This window comes from Branchiostoma lanceolatum, chromosome 6 (genome assembly GCF_035083965.1).
Source record: "Branchiostoma lanceolatum isolate klBraLanc5 chromosome 6, klBraLanc5.hap2, whole genome shotgun sequence".
NCBI classification, from domain to species: domain Eukaryota; kingdom Metazoa; phylum Chordata; class Leptocardii; order Amphioxiformes; family Branchiostomatidae; genus Branchiostoma; species Branchiostoma lanceolatum.
In genome coordinates, this window is record NC_089727.1 from 5,311,356 (window position 1) to 5,327,317 (window position 15,962).

A 15,962-nucleotide genomic window follows, 5' to 3' on the forward strand; every position below is an offset into this window, starting at 1 on the left:
AACATGGTATGCATTGTTTTAGTTCCAAGATTGTCATTTACATAATTTATTACCTTTATTTGTTACATATTCAAGAGGTAAGACAACAGCAATTCTATTTCTTCTGTTTGAAAAATGTGATGCTGAATGTCTTATTAGCTTTATGTATAGGAATAGGGACGGAAAATTAAGTCACAAGTGCTTTTCATTTGTCTCCCCATCTTTTGACATCAGCCATCTCCACATATCCACCAGCCATGCATTGATGACATCCACCTCTCCGCCTTTATTTCACATACTTGTCATGTTAAGCTATTTTCATGTACGTTAAGCCTTTTCTTAGCCTGTCGATTTTCTCTCTCCCTGGTTACGTTTTGGTTTCATGTAGTTGCTCATGAGATCCTATGCACCTCTGTCATACATGGTAAGTAGGTAGACTAAGTCGTGTGATGTACACATGTAACATACACAAACACACACCAAAGCACCTACATCCATGAAGGTTAGACATCCAGGTAATAAGTTATGCAAAAAAACAGTTACTCAAGCAACTGGATACATTTTCTGTGCACATGTAACATACAGAAAACACACACCAAATCAACTACATGACTGTATATCGATGAAGGTTAGACATCCAGGTAATAAGATATGCAAGATAACAGTTACACAAGCAACTGGATGGATTTTGGAAAATCCATCCAGTTGCTTGAGTAACTATTTTCTTGCAAAGTGACCACAGTTTAATTCAAGTTACACAGTATTTCAGCTTACAGATCCAGAGCCTGCAATTTATATGTTTCCTTCATATCTTTATTAGAATCTAACCTTAGAATCAAAGATGGATAATGGAGCATTCCACTGATATCACTGTTGAAAATTTGAAAAACAAGAGCTTTTAAAAAAAGCTGGCGTTTCGGCTACGTTTATAAGTGTGAATTGTCTTTTCCCTTTACTTGAAGTAAAATCTGCCAGAGGAAGTCACTCAAGGGCTGTTCAGTCTATAAGAAAAATTGTCATTTTGGGAAATGAGTACTGTTTTAATAGAGAAAGGCAGATTGGGGAAAGCAATTTTGAAGTTACGTCACTTAACTTAAGTGCTTTTGAAAAAGCTGGTCTTGGCCTACAACTTGTACTTATTTGTAAAATGTATAATAGGCTCATTATAAAAGCTATCAATGTAATTATGTACATGGCACGCAATAAAACATAAAATTTGAAAAAGCACCATTGAATCATCAGCACTATGGTAATTAAGTGAAATAGAAGTTCATAACAGCTAAGGTTCTATCTAAAATGACTACCAAATGTCAAACAAATCAACAGCTACCTCATCCGTATTATTCTGGTTTCCGCATTTACAACATTTCTTCCTTGTTTTCCTGGGTAATTTTGCTAAAATTCATGAAAATTCCCATAGTTTTGTGCCGAGGGGCGCCACTTTCCACGTCCGTGTTGTCTGAATGAAGTCGATACTGAACAATGGAGCATTTGCTACTGTAACAAAGAATCGCTGTTTTGCAAACAACATCAAGAGCCTCTGTTTACATCGGGGATAGAAGTTTAGTGGGGAGTGTTTTGCAAGAATCATCTTACCGCGCATAGGAGCCGCTGCACGGTATTTTCCATTACAATGAACAGAAAAATTCGAATGCCGGGTTTGGAATCTATGAAGTCCTGTTCATAAGACAAAGGCCTTGTATATATTAAATGAATATTTAAAAATAACAAATATAAAATATTTCTTTATTTATTAATGAAAAAAAATGATATTCATAAATATGATATTGATAGATTAATATAATATCAATATATATTTTTGATATTCAATATCTAAAAAGAAAAAGAAATCCATGCACGGAGACGAACCCAGATCTTCTGGGTCCGAAGCGCTTCGCGTTGCCAGATCGGCCAAGCTGCGGTATGTAACTATTCACACTGGACGTAATGCTATAACCTTACTATATGGTATCATTTATGCCGATTTTTGGTCGTTTTCTTGACGAAATCATTTTTTTTCTTCTGCAATCTTGTGGAATAGATGTAATATGGTCATTTTTCAGGATATCAAAGTCCGAAACCACAATGCAATGATATTTCCGAACAGTTGTAGCAGTTACATGCGGTCGCCGTCCTGTGTCACATGCAAATCTGCGCCGTCCTGTGTCACATGCAAATCTGCGACACAGTGTTGAACCAAGCTTCCTTCCTTCCTCCTTGCTTGAAGGTAAAAGCCAGGAGAATGCGTTTCGGCGCGCATGCGCCGAAACGCAAAAAATACTGAAACAGATTCATGATTGCAATTTACCCAGTTGAGGATTGTAAAATGTTTCTCAGTCCACACTTAAGTTTCTCTGTCTGACACAGAATAATTCCAACATACAGCATACATATATTTTTTTTAAAACTAGCACACACCAAAGATTTACACACCCAAAATGGTGCCAAGTTATATATCTCCGCCTCCCTGAAAAATGTGTCTTAAGAGATCTCCAATGCAACATCTCCTGGTAAAATGCACTCCTGCATAATTTTTATCTAAATTGAGCACACCTGGGGGTGCTGCACTAGAGATCTCTCAAACTCATTTTTCATAGTGGCGGATATTAGTAACCTGGCAGATACATGTTGATAGTAGTTACATTTGTTCCTTTGGTTCAGAGGTTGTTTTCCTGATGTTACTAAAAAGATCACAACTATTTCAGCTCCGTCAGTCGGGGTCAGGCATCCCGCGAGGCACCGGCATCCCCACACGACAATCTCCGCAGGCCAAGAGCGGCATCCCCAGACCGGGGCAGAGACGGGGCATACCTGTGCCGAAAAGGTGGTACATGTGTTCCCAACACTCTATATACAACTACTCAGGCTTGGCAGCGAACAAGGATGTCAATATGATCTGTCCACTTGGGCTGGGGCTGAGTTGTAATGTATTTTGAGAAGGAGGAATGAAAAAAAAAAATCACCATGATTAGATAATATTGACCAGATTCTTGTTTGCACTCACATTTCAAAAGAAAAGTTTCTCAGAAAAGAAAGAAAACTGACTAACAGCCTTCTGCCAAATGGACAATGAAACTACAGTGACATCCCAAGATTTATGCATGGATGGCTGCAGTTCTTATCTAGAAAGATAGAGGGCAGTGATGGATTAGAAGCTGCTATTATGATAGTTTCCCACCTATGGTTTCCTTGGGGTTTTATCCTGCTTTTTGATGTGGAAACATCAAGGATTAAGGTTTGTCCTGTTCATTTGGCATAATGCATAAAGATAGATGCCTCTAAGGTCAATCTTCTGCCATGGTGCGGACTGAGTAGCTCAACGACTGTGAAGGACCTAGAATTCTTTAAGGAAAACGGATAATGGTGTAAGAAAAAAGATGGGACTGTGGTTGAAAGGTCAGAATAATGGTATAGCAGAGATCTACAGGGTTAGTATGCATACGGCCTTGAAAGCCATCATAATGTTTTACCAGGAAAAAAATTTGGCAAAACAATAGATTTGACAAATTTGGTTCAAACTTAATCTCCAGGCAGATCTTCCGATGGCAAAATCGTTATGCCAGATAAGACAGTATCCATTGGTTAAGACAGCATCCATTGGCTATGAAAGTAACCATAGGCCAAGACAGTATCCATTGGCTATGAAAGTAACCATAGGCCAAGACAGCATCCATTGGCTATGAAAGTAACCATAGGCCAAGACAGTATCCATTGGCTATGAAAGTAACCATAGGCCAAGACAGCATCCATTGGCTATGAAAGTAACCATAGGCCAAGACAGCATCCATTGGCTATGAAAGCAACCATAGGCCAAGACAGTATTCATTGGTCAAGACAGTATCCATAGGCCACATGGCCCAGTGCTCTGGGAAGCGGGAGCTTGAGAAACGTTACGATTTTGCCTTTCTACATCTGCTTGGAGATTACCCTCTGTGTACGAACCCTGTAGAGTCAGAAAAAGAAGAAAAAAAAGCAAAGTGACTTAGTAGGAAAGGTGCATGATGGACGCAGGTGTGCAGGGAGCATGTGGGAAGGCCCTGGGCTCAAGGTAAGCCTATTGATCGTGCAGAGGTACAGGGCTGAAGTGCCTTGCTGCTGTTTTATACCTGATAGTGAAGAAGAGACTGATGACAGGTGTGAGGATGGTGAGGATGAGCCTTGGGGATTTTACTAGAGGAGAAAACGAGCGGGTAAGTCATGATTCTCATGAAACATTCAGCAGCTCTGCACAGTCCACAACCCCTTGCCAAGGCAGCAGTTTTCCCTAAGATGAAAGCCTGGATAACAAAACTACTTTTAAATCAGTATAATGTAGTTTTTTTTATACATTTTACGAAAAAGATGCTAATAATCTACAGCTACAGCTACAAGTTTGATATGTGTTGAAAGACTAAATGTCCTGTGCCTAATGTTTTAGCCTTGTCAATGATAGATAGCAGTAGATGTGAAAAATATTATTCCTGTGCCTTTGCCTGCCTACGTGCTCAGGCCAGAAACTGGCCCCTTACTTTCCAGGAGGATCCTCCAAGCAGACCTGTCCCTTGCCCAGGCCTCTGCTTCCCTTCCTGTGCCTTTAAGAGCTTGAAATGGCAGTAATTTTTGTGCCTTTCAAAACAGTGCCTGTTGACAACATTGTGATTTTGGGCCCAGTTTAAGTGGTTCTTGAAAAGTGCTTGCACCATTTTGATGGCATTTATGGGATCAACACTACTGCCTAAAGTGTTATTTATAAAAAAATGTGAACTGTTTCATATCAGTCTTTTTGCAGTATTTTCCAATCAACTGCTAGAAAATTGACAGTTACTGTACTCAAAATTTATTTTCTCTCCAGACCTATGAGTTATATGCACTTGCTGTGAAGAAAAATATTTTGTGTTCCAGAAACCCAAGCTTATGAGTTAGTGTTAAGTGCTGGCCAGTGCTAAATGAAATACAGTTTAGTATTAAGCAGTCATGATAATACAGTTCTGTTAATGGGGTAGTTGTGCAATGCATATTATGGTATCAACAGAGAAATGAATGCATGCTAGTAGTACTTGTACTTAGAATCCAGTCTGTTCCAGTCCAAACTCCCCAGCATGATACAGGTTTATGACTATACATATTTGATCCCCATGCAATTTTAAAGCCTCTGCGCCTGCTTTAGTTGTAATCCGTGGATATTTAGCACACCTGGACATTGCTTGAAATCAATTTCCCAATCGTGGGCTGGGATAGGCATGACAAATAATGGTATGTAGCCCTACAGTGGGATAAATACTCTGCTGAGTAGAGAAAATTAGATTTATGTAGATGCCTCCTGCCTGTAGGGTCCTTGGCACCAACATTGGGAATACTAATGCTGTATTCCCTGGGTGTTCTGGGGTAATTGAACTCTAGAAAATTCTGCTGTATTCAGAAAGCTTGGTTATGAAGGGTGAAGGAAGCAACAGCGTGGCTGGCTGGCATTTCGGAGAGTCACACATTGTTGAGGTTCAAATCCACCATCAGACATGATGTATAGGCGGCTGTCCATGTGATACGATTAATTTCTCTTGTCCTCCAGCCCTGGATGTTCTGGGGCACTCGATATGTAAAGAAATCCATTGTACATGTATTCAGAAAGGTTGGTTATGAAGCTTGCACATCCTTTTTCTGTCTTCTTTCCTTTGTCTAAGTCTTGGTAACATTGAAAAGTTACCCCCCAAAAAATAGTTAGATAAGCTCTTGTCAGTCTTCTAGACTAGTCTTTCTTCTTTTTGATTTTGCAATATACCCCAATTAAAAACAGGTAAAGGAATCAACTTGCTGGCATTTTGGAGAGTCACACATTGTTGAGGTTCAGTTCCACCTTCAGACATGATGTATTGGGTGTCTGTTCCTGTGATTCGGCTGATTTCCCCCGTCCCCCAATCCTGGAGCATTTGTCACTGTGCGAATAGTAATGACAACCTTACTGCAAATTCATGCCCAAAGGCTAGTAGCAAGCAAACAACTAACACTATGCCTGTTGTCACATTTCCAAACCAGGGCCCGGCCAGGCAGTTTACAGGAACGAAAAGTATAATATAGAAGACAACAAAACACACAAAACGTTAAAGAAATAATCATGAGCACGATTTGTGTACATGTATATTTCTTGACACACAGTTTTATTTTTCGTTCCCGCAAACATCCCGAGCAGGCCCCAGTTTGGAAATATGACCATAACATTACAAGTAAACAACAGCCAGGGTCCTCCTCAGAAATTTATATTAAAGCTATAAGAAGGATCCAATGTAAATTTGAATTGATAAATTTTAGCAAAATGATCTGGAAATTAGGGAAGAAACACCGTAAATTTAGAAGCAGTACTAAGCTTGCAGTGCTAAGCTAGCAGCCCAATTATTCCACAGTACAGCATATACAATGTATCATTAGAACGTACAAGGATGAAGTAGCTGTTCTGTATACATTTTGTATTCTATACCACTACAAATAGAGCATGGCTCACACCTGTGACAAGACAAATGACCTCCATCACTCCAGCCAGCCATGGGGGCTTGCCTATGCATAGTGTGGGCCTCCACAGCGCCTATAAAGTGTCCAATTCCTTGATGGTTTGCCTCTCAGAATATTCAGCAGTTTACTGTCTGGAAATACAGTACCTTACAGAGAGTGGAACTGAAATTTTCAGAAGAAATTGTGAAGATCGAAGTTTAAGTTGTCAGGGGACAGGTCACCCACAGCAATGAAAAGTCATTTATTTTATCATCAAAATGCATGAGTTTTTTATTGCCATATATTGAAATAGCCAAAAGTGAAAATATTACCTTTTTACAAACATGAAAAATTTAACAGCTGAATGTGATATTTGGCTGCTATTGTAAAAGATGCATCAGAATGATTGTATGACTAATTAGGAGGTGAACACTGTTGTCTTTGGCATCAAGTATTTAGTAATTTATACAAAAACAACATAATGCAATCATACCTGCATATCATGTATTATAGTCTCATATTTTTCAATTAAATTCTTTTGATAAAAACACTGCTTAAGGGAGTTAATGGTATTCCCGCATTGGAACGTGGGGCGAGCAAGGCAGTAATATTCTTTTAAATGCTTTCAACAAGTAGCCGTTTTGCAAATGCCAACGAAATGTTTTGAGTTAATAAATAATGTATGATCTATGCGATTTTTGCTATCATACTGTGGTGGAGTAACAGAAAATCATTTTGCCCAGATTAGGACGAATTTTCTTTTCTTTCAGAAAATGCTGGCATCAGTCCCCACCTGTGCCCCACATCCACCATTGATTGGAAACTAGGTCAATGACCCTAAGCACAGATTTATCAGTCTATATCACCTGTGCGAGGGGCTCTCCAACGGAGAAATGACCAATTTCAATTCTAACCAAAAAACACTTGCAGGAACTCTCCAGAGACTGGGAGAGCGGTAATGTTTGTGTTGCTACGTGTATCACGAAGGCTCGACAATTTGTGATCATCTGATATACTGTACCATTCATGCAGATATCCACAGCAGGAATTTGGAATGCTTTCAAACATGGTATCATCTGTAGGATACCATTACTCAAGGTCTTTATCACCCAAGCATTGGTATTTTACCCAAAGGGCATGATACAGCATGAATACAAAATAAGTTGTTATCCAGGGGCCCTGCACTGCTGACTTCATTTTCCTACTTCTAATGTTTAAAGCAGTATAAGCTGCAGCATTTTGGTTTTATTGTATGGTAAGAAACATTTAGTAAAAAAATAATTCATTTAACATGGAATTTCCTATTATATAAGTTATTGGTATGTCTTTAACAGAAATGGGTGTGGTCGCTGGTGTTATTTGTCAGTGACTATCTAAGTAGTGCAAATAGGGCACCTTGAAGTTGGTACTTCGGTCTATCAGAGATATGTAAAAATTGGTAACATGGTTTTAAAAAACAGTTGTAGAATTATTAGATCATGTACTTGTAACATTTAAACTTTCAAGGAAATATATTGTAGGAAACTTGAAACCAGGTGAAGCTCTTAAGTTGTGCAACAAAAATATATGGTTTATACGAATCTACTAACAAAATTCCACCAGCCGCGTGAGGGTACATAATTCCGCCACCCCGAAAAGATACGTCCAAACAGATATCCAACACAACGTCCTGCAGTATAATGCACTCCTTCATATCTAAACTGTACATATCTGGTGTGTGCTACACTAGAGATCTCTCAAAGCCTCTGTTTTTCAAAGTGGTGGATTTATGTATCCTGACGGATTAATGTTAATGGAGGTTACCAACATGAAACCATTCATCATCCAGGAAATGAGAGACTTGAAGTCATAGATTGCTTACGATTGTTTTTTTAATTTTTCAGTGGAATCCCAACCCCCGGGAGCGGGATCCCCAGAGCGGGGATGCGAGGGATGCGTGGCGAGGAAAACTGGAGGGAGGGATGCTACTGATGACCTCGTGTCTCCATGGATACCACAGTCTTCCAGTGTTGCAATCAATTATGAACCTTCACCTTAGAACTTTACCCTCACTGCTGGCTGGGTTCTGAGCTGATTAAAACAGATTACTTCTACTGATGATGGCTTGCATTGTTGAAACTATATAGCTTTCATTCGGAGTCCATCCAGCTAAAAGTAAAAGATGTATATTGAAATAGCTTTTAAGACGTGTTCAAAAATTCTGTAATGGTTATAAAATTGGGAAAAGGAAGAAAAGAAATACAAAATACAAAAGAAAAACAATCTTGGCCTTTCTAAACTCATTCAAATCAGGCCTATACTCTTTAATACAGCAACTTGATATCTATGAAGAAATATGACTTACAATTCTTATGCTGTTATATCTTTGTACGAGACCAACTTGTAAATGCAGAAAAAAGTGTGTGACTGTTGTAAGTACGGGAAGAATTTGTAGGTTGTAAAATTTGTGACTGTTACACTCTAAACTGACTTGTAAGACCACTGAGGATAAAGGCAGGTTTAGGTATGTTTAACAGGCTTGAAAACACAACCAGAATTATCCTCCAACGTATCCTACATAGCTCACTGTCCCTGACCCTCAACAAACGCTGGGATTACATCGCTGGTCGTGAAATAGATTTGCTGCATGGCATTTAATGTACATGTACGTCAGACTTTATAGCGTCATGAATGTTTATGACGATTAGGTCACTACACAGGATGTGATCTTACAGCCGTCTCAGCTGATTTGTGTTGGTCTCATGCAAAAGCCTGTTCTGTCCATATAATGGCATAACGATAATGTGCTTCGAACACCTTTGTGAATATTTCAACAATGTATGAGAAGAAGAACTATTTTCACTCTCAACACGACAATATGATATTGAGCATGACCACATTTTTTTAAAACATTGATGTGGAAACTTAAATGTCAGTCACCAGTTTATGATTGATAGGATTTGCGGTCAGAATTTGGTAGTGAAACAGGGCACTTAAGTGGCCACTGTCAGCTGTACATGCTATATCTTAAGGCCACTTAACTTGATTTTATGGATAATATCCTCGGGAGCTTTCAGCTCTGATGATAAAGTGCAGAAAATGTGGCTTGTTTTTCAGCAACCATTCGACAACAAGACTTTCCATGACATTTGCAAAAGGTTCACAAATCTTTTGCCACTGCTAGTAAGGCCTAACTGATGTGATTATATGGATGACATCCTCTGAGCACCCTAAAACTGATGTGAGCATGTGAAAAAAAGATGAGCACAAAAGTTGCCTTCATTATGAAAGCTAAGTGGTCAGGAAGGTTGAACAAATGACTGAACACACAGAACATGGTATACCAAACAATATTTTTTTTCACATCTTCTTTGACTTTGGAAGACTTTGCCCAACATTTTTGCAGATTTGCTCATTTTGGTAGCTTCTTTGTACACTTTACAGAATGGTCACAAATTTATTTTGAAAACGGACGAAAATTGATATGAGCACGGACGTCATCCAAATGTATATATGATCAAGTCAGTGTGGCCAAACTATGGCTGACAGCAACTTCTTGATTTGCAGGGTGTGAGCACAAATCCCTGCCCATCTGTCCAAACCTTTTCTCTTCTTTTGGGAACAGGCCAGAATGCAATGAGTATGGAAATGCCAGCCATAAAACCAAGCTTGTGTGGTCTAATGTGTGTTCTTTGCACTCAATATTGCATGCTGTTTGCAAACTCTGATGCCAGCCTGTTGAAATGTCAGGTCTTCACCTCTATAGCGGGGAATATCAATAAGCTCCTTTCCAGTTGGCTGGCTGAAAGCTGTTGGTCGAAAATAGGTACCAAATGGACCAATCAAGGCCTTCAGCACACCTGCTCTCCAGTGAATTGAAATCTGATCTGCCATCTCCATATTGCAATTTTGTTGAAGACTGGTACTATTAGTCTTTACCTGTCGAATGGAAAATTCTGTAATATTATTGCAAGTAAAATATGTACATGTCACAATATGTTTGATGCTTAATCAATATAATCTTCAAGTTGGTGGTATATGATTTATCTAAGAACTGCAGATGCCAGTACAATGTATGGTCTATCCTGAGGTTGAACAGTTGAAAATGAAAACAAGTTTGCAACAAATAGGAGAAAACAGTAAAAAAAGTACAAAAATTACATGAAAACCCAAAAAAGGATTAAATAATAAATTTTATTGAAGCTCCAAGGAGCAAAAACCTTGCTGTGGACCCTCTCTTCAAGGTCAAGAGGATGGTTCAAAGTCATGTGGCTGGTTCTATCTGAGTGGAGATGTAATTGTAGCCATGTTGCTGGTGACCCTCAGGCCCTTATTCCTGCACTTTGCCTTCCTTACACCTCACAGTCAAAGCTCTTCACCAACATCAAAGCTACTTTCTTACCGCAGCTTGCATTGCTGATCTCGCATACATGTACTACATTATGCAGTACTTTGCTCGGCACTGCAGCAAACAGTTACCATAGCAATTCGCCCACGTCTAGCCTTCCATGCATCTCATGGTCTTAACCTATTTTCTACACTACCTGCCCATAAATCTACCCTCGCACTCTCCTAATTGTTGTAAGAAAAATAACCCATTAAAACAACCACATAACGATGTTGATAACGAAGATCGTTTCTCCGGGAGGCATAACAGAAAATGATTGCCTTGTAGTTCTGTAATGATAATTGACTTTCCCTCTCAACATCTGTGGGCATTTTGCCAGACGTGCATGGTCCAGTGCAGCTTTTCTAGGTGAAAAAATTGAAGCTTTCAGACGTGATTTGCTAACCTCTTGCTTTTCATAAATGTTTAGAAAAAAAAAACATAAAATGATACAAGAAAACAGGTAGCAGACCACTTGATGCACTGTTTGAAATTTTATATGATCTACGCTTTAGTGAAAATAAAAGATCTTTGGTTTCACATTTTGCTCCGCCACACATTTTATGGAAGTGGTTTTTGATTGGTCATTACCTACACTGGAGCATCATGGGAACCTGCATGATTTTTTTTTTTACCATCATGATAATGACCAGTAACCTTTTTGACCCACTGACTGAAGCATTGAAAACATCTTTAATAGGAAAATGTTTCAAGCTCATCTGGGAGAAAATTTTCAAAAACTGTCAAATTTTGTATAATTCATGCCTTGATCAAATATCTATATATGCGTTTGTCTGGCGAGAGTTTGAGCAGTTATTTCAGCAATCCAAAAGTTAATGATGCAGGGTTGCCGGCGGCAGACACAGTAATAGTGATGCTGCACCATCTCCAGCTCCCTGAAGGGCCTGGTCCTGCATGTAGCCTGGCCCTGCATATTAAAGGAGCGGGGTGTTTTATGGCGTTGTCAGCCTTCCCTACGGCTCCGTGCTGAGGTGCAATAAGGGGGTTTCTTCTCTCTCAAGGACTGATATCAATTTACTTCTTGAATGAAATCTGGGAATCAAGTTTTACAAAAAAATCCAGACAGAATTTTGACAATCTTTCTAGAAACATTTGGAGATCTGCTTTGCTTGACTATCAGAATAGAGTTTGCGTCTTCCGTCTCTTGAGCAAAAATTCAATACTTATGCTTGCTGTTATCACAGTTCACCATCAGCTACTAACTCTATCGCATGTTTTGACCAGCCATATAGATAATACATGCATCTTTTCTTCTGATACAAAACAGTAAAATCATAATTTTCTGAGCCATACTGGATTTTGTTACTTTAAAGGATTATTTCAAGTTACACATACATTGTATTTCCTTATGAGGACATTAAAGCTAATTTAGCAAAAAGATGCAATCAGTAAGATATCATTTTGGGAATACATCTAACTTGTAGTTGCAGTTATGTCTGACATTTTCTCTTTGTAACTGTTGAAATTTGACGTGGACCATCTTGAAGCACTATCAATATCCCCAGTGCAATTTAACCCCAACTTGCATACAGAGTGGAGAGCTGCCCTGTGCAGCATACTAAGTAGGTACCACGTCTTACAGCTTTTCTCATTGATCCTTTGACAGCAAGACAAAATGTCAAGCCTCTTAGGGAGCCTTGTTCTTTAATAGCCCACAGCACCAATGAATATTTGAAACGCAAACAAATTATAAGACCACACTCTAATGAAATTCTGTGTCTTGCATATCTGTCAAGAGATTAACGTTAAGTGACCGCACAAAAAATTGGCCAGTTCACTGATATACCGATCACATAAACTCACCATAAAATGCTTGAAGTCCAGAGTAATATCTAAAACTCTATCTTAATTTATATGACGGTCACATTTTCTTCATTCTATTTTGTTACAGTATTAAAGTCAGGAGCACATCTAGCAATCAATATCTTATATAAGACCAGGATTAACAAAGAAGTAATTTTGTTTGGAACGCTTGATTTCAAAATTCAGAACTGGTTGGTCGGAGAACCATGGAATTAAAGGTGGTCTAGCCTCTGTCAAGTCTTGAATAATATACACATTATTCCCCCTCTGGTATCAGAACGGGGGTTTCCAACCACAGCGTTGGACAGGATAATGCACCATATTGATTGCACCTCTGACCTCAAAAGTGGTTAATATGCTGTCAGAGTCGTCTCCTGTATGAGGAGGTAACACAATTTATGATATGCCGCCACCATAGCAGTCTCACATTGATATTTTGATGTTGCCTGACTTTTTCTTTCTGAAGTCTACTGTTTTCAGAACACTGAGGAGATATTGCACATTTGTGGCAATATATAGTTATAATCATTAACTTATGATACATGAATATCTATAATGATGATTAAAGTTGTCTTATTTTCAGTTTTGAATAATGAAAAGAAATTAGTATAAATAAAAAGTACAAAGAAGAAAATAATTGATAAAAATGATAAATGAATAATTTACAATTTATCCCAGCAGGTTTTTACCAGAACAAGTAGTGTCTATTTGCACATCTCAGATGATCCAGCCCACAACTGACCTGAAAAAGGGAGATTCCACAGCTTGGTTGAACTGTATTGTATTTGAAGTCTGAAATTAGGTAACTTGCGCGCGACGTAGTGAAAGATCTCTTATCCTGCTGAATTGACATACTAGTACCAGTACCGCATCAGCAGAATACCAATAAACTTTGCCACATGAAATATATTTTGGGGTGTTAGTGGACCCTCCCTAATAAAGGATTTCCCCACATAGATAACAGATTCACAGTTTTACATGGTCTATTGTGAATAACATTGTTCCATAAACCCGGGCTCGAAGAAGGAAAGTTACATCATACTGTCAACAATTTGTCACAATATGGAGATGGCAGTTCTTAGGATTAAATTCGTAAAAAGAAATTCAGGAAACAAAAATTGGTGCATTGACATCGTATCAAAACATATTGTAACACAGTTGTAATTTGTGGTAATAAACAGTCGGAAAATACAGCCTGGAGGGTTGCATTGTTGGCAGAAGAGAATGATTCTCCCTAGGTTCAAGAGTTTATTACTTGTGTGTGATAGAATATGCCATAGCTCATATTCTAATAAGTTGGCGAAGTCCCCAGCTACCTTTTGTTGTAAATAATCAGCAGAGTGTGCTGAACCCATGCAGAGAGGTTTATTTTGTACTGCACTATAGCATGTTTCCCCGCTCTTTAATGTTCCCTGTAGGCCTGGTTTGCTTGTGAGACGTATTGAATTGGACGTTCTTGTAGTAATGTAGTTAGGGGCTGCAGCAAGAAGATAAGGCTTGTACACTGAGTAGTGCTTTGGTTGGTGGGTTTGGGATCACTGTTTGAAATATTCATAATGACTTTGACAGATGGAACGTTTGGAGGTGCTCATTAAGTTGGTCTGTGATGTATGGACAAGATGGTTTTTATTTTTGAAAAATTAAAAAAAATGGCTACAATAACCACATTCTCGATGTTGGATTGTGCTACATATGACATTATGTATTTTGATTCTTATAGAATTTTGGTACTGAGATGATATTACTGATCTTATGTCTATGTTGTGGGAGAGGTAGGGCATACTAAGTGTGTTTATTGTTGTTTATGTTGGAATATTTTACAAGGCACGTTATGAAATCTTCCATGCCCAGCGGGGGATCTCTTCTGCGCCATTAAAATCATATTTCATGTACCATAAAAAGCAGTTCCGCCGCGTTGTGACATTAACAGAGCGGTGCAGATATCCCCTGCGGAGGGAAGGCAAAAGAAGTCTTTATTTATCACGTTGGGAAGGTTGTGTTTCATTCTGCAGGTAGATTGCACTATGTGTGAGCAGAATAAACAAGTGGAACCACTGGCGGAAGCAGTTGTATTTTTTCTTCCCTCTCTCCAACTATGTCTTTAATCCTTATTTTGTTTCTCTTTCTTGTGTTGCAAGTTAGATGGGCTTCTTTTCTTGTCAAAACAAACCCATAATGAAGGAAGCCTTTCAAAAAATATGATAATGTTGATTACAAGAAACTATTCCTATTTTACTTTCTTGGGAATAATAGCAATGCAAATGTGCTACAATAACTCTTTCTACACTGGGTGACAATGCATGTAATGTCATCATACATGCATGTATTAACGCTCATAATTTATTGTTATATAAGAAGGGAAATTAAACCTAATTTTATCTCTTGGCAACCAAAGCAATACAGATGTGCAACAATGCTTTTTACACATGAAGCATAAGATATAGCCATGTATTTTCCAATTATTATCATTACAGCCTTGATCAAGGCATTCTTTATTGCCACATTATCATGGGATCTTTTAATTGTGTCGTATTAGGACTCAAAAGCATGCAGTCACCAGAAAATAGGACTTGTGGGCTGTGGTGACAATGTCTTCAACATTTTGGTATGCTCAAAAAGCTCCCAAACGTTTGTTGTTACTTAGAATGTATGAATGACTAGAAATGCTGTGATACACAGGTTAAAGCTATCTGACTGTGTAGGCCTTGGCTAAGGTGCACAGTAATGCCAGCATTGAAATGCATGCACGGCCAGATGGCCATACAACAGCCATGTTTAATCGTATGGAGAGGAGGAAAATTTGGCTGTCAGGCTGTTGGGCCAGAGTGCATGATTTATTGCCATGATGTGTAATACCTGAGGGACTGACAGGCAAACAGATGGGAGAGGGTGTACTTATCATGAGGGACTGTCATGCTCAGTGGGTTGGGCCTGCTTGTCAGTCATCCTCCATGGCGAAATGGTTATGGTTGGAATGGACCAGGAGGGATTGTTGCATGAGGGAAATGAGTTGATATTGAAGGGAAAAAGTTTGCATTGGAGTGCAGGGCTGTCTCCAGTTTTCTGTCCCACTCAATGTTTGGGAGTGCAAATTTGCTGGCAAATGTCGAAAGTTTCGCTCTCCATCCTCCCCTAAAATTCCTAAAGTGTTGTGCTGAATATATCTACATGTATGTGCCAGTCTTCATGTAAAAATACCAGTCCTGTGAATATTGCCACTGTCTTTTATGTCCACCTGCATTTTTTGGCTTCTGCAATTTTATTTGCTTATGAAATTTAAGTAGAATGCAATCCTCACAGGCATGAGCAGTGTAAAATGCAACATATTTTGGTG

The 15,962-nt window shown here is 38.8% G+C and overlaps 1 protein-coding gene across 1 annotated transcript in view; it reads left to right on the plus strand.

Moving 5' to 3' along the window:
• Positions 1-14,687, plus strand: part of LOC136437267 (serine/arginine repetitive matrix protein 2-like) — a 39,511-nt gene extending 24,824 nt beyond the window's left edge. The window contains exons 11-12 of the mRNA XM_066431749.1: positions 2,685-2,803; positions 8,322-14,687. Coding sequence (XP_066287846.1) covers positions 2,685-2,803; positions 8,322-8,409 — 207 coding nt within the window. The 3' untranslated portion in view covers positions 8,410-14,687. The remainder of the gene's footprint in view (positions 1-2,684; positions 2,804-8,321) is intronic.
• The last annotated feature ends 1,275 nt before the right edge of the window (positions 14,688-15,962 follow it).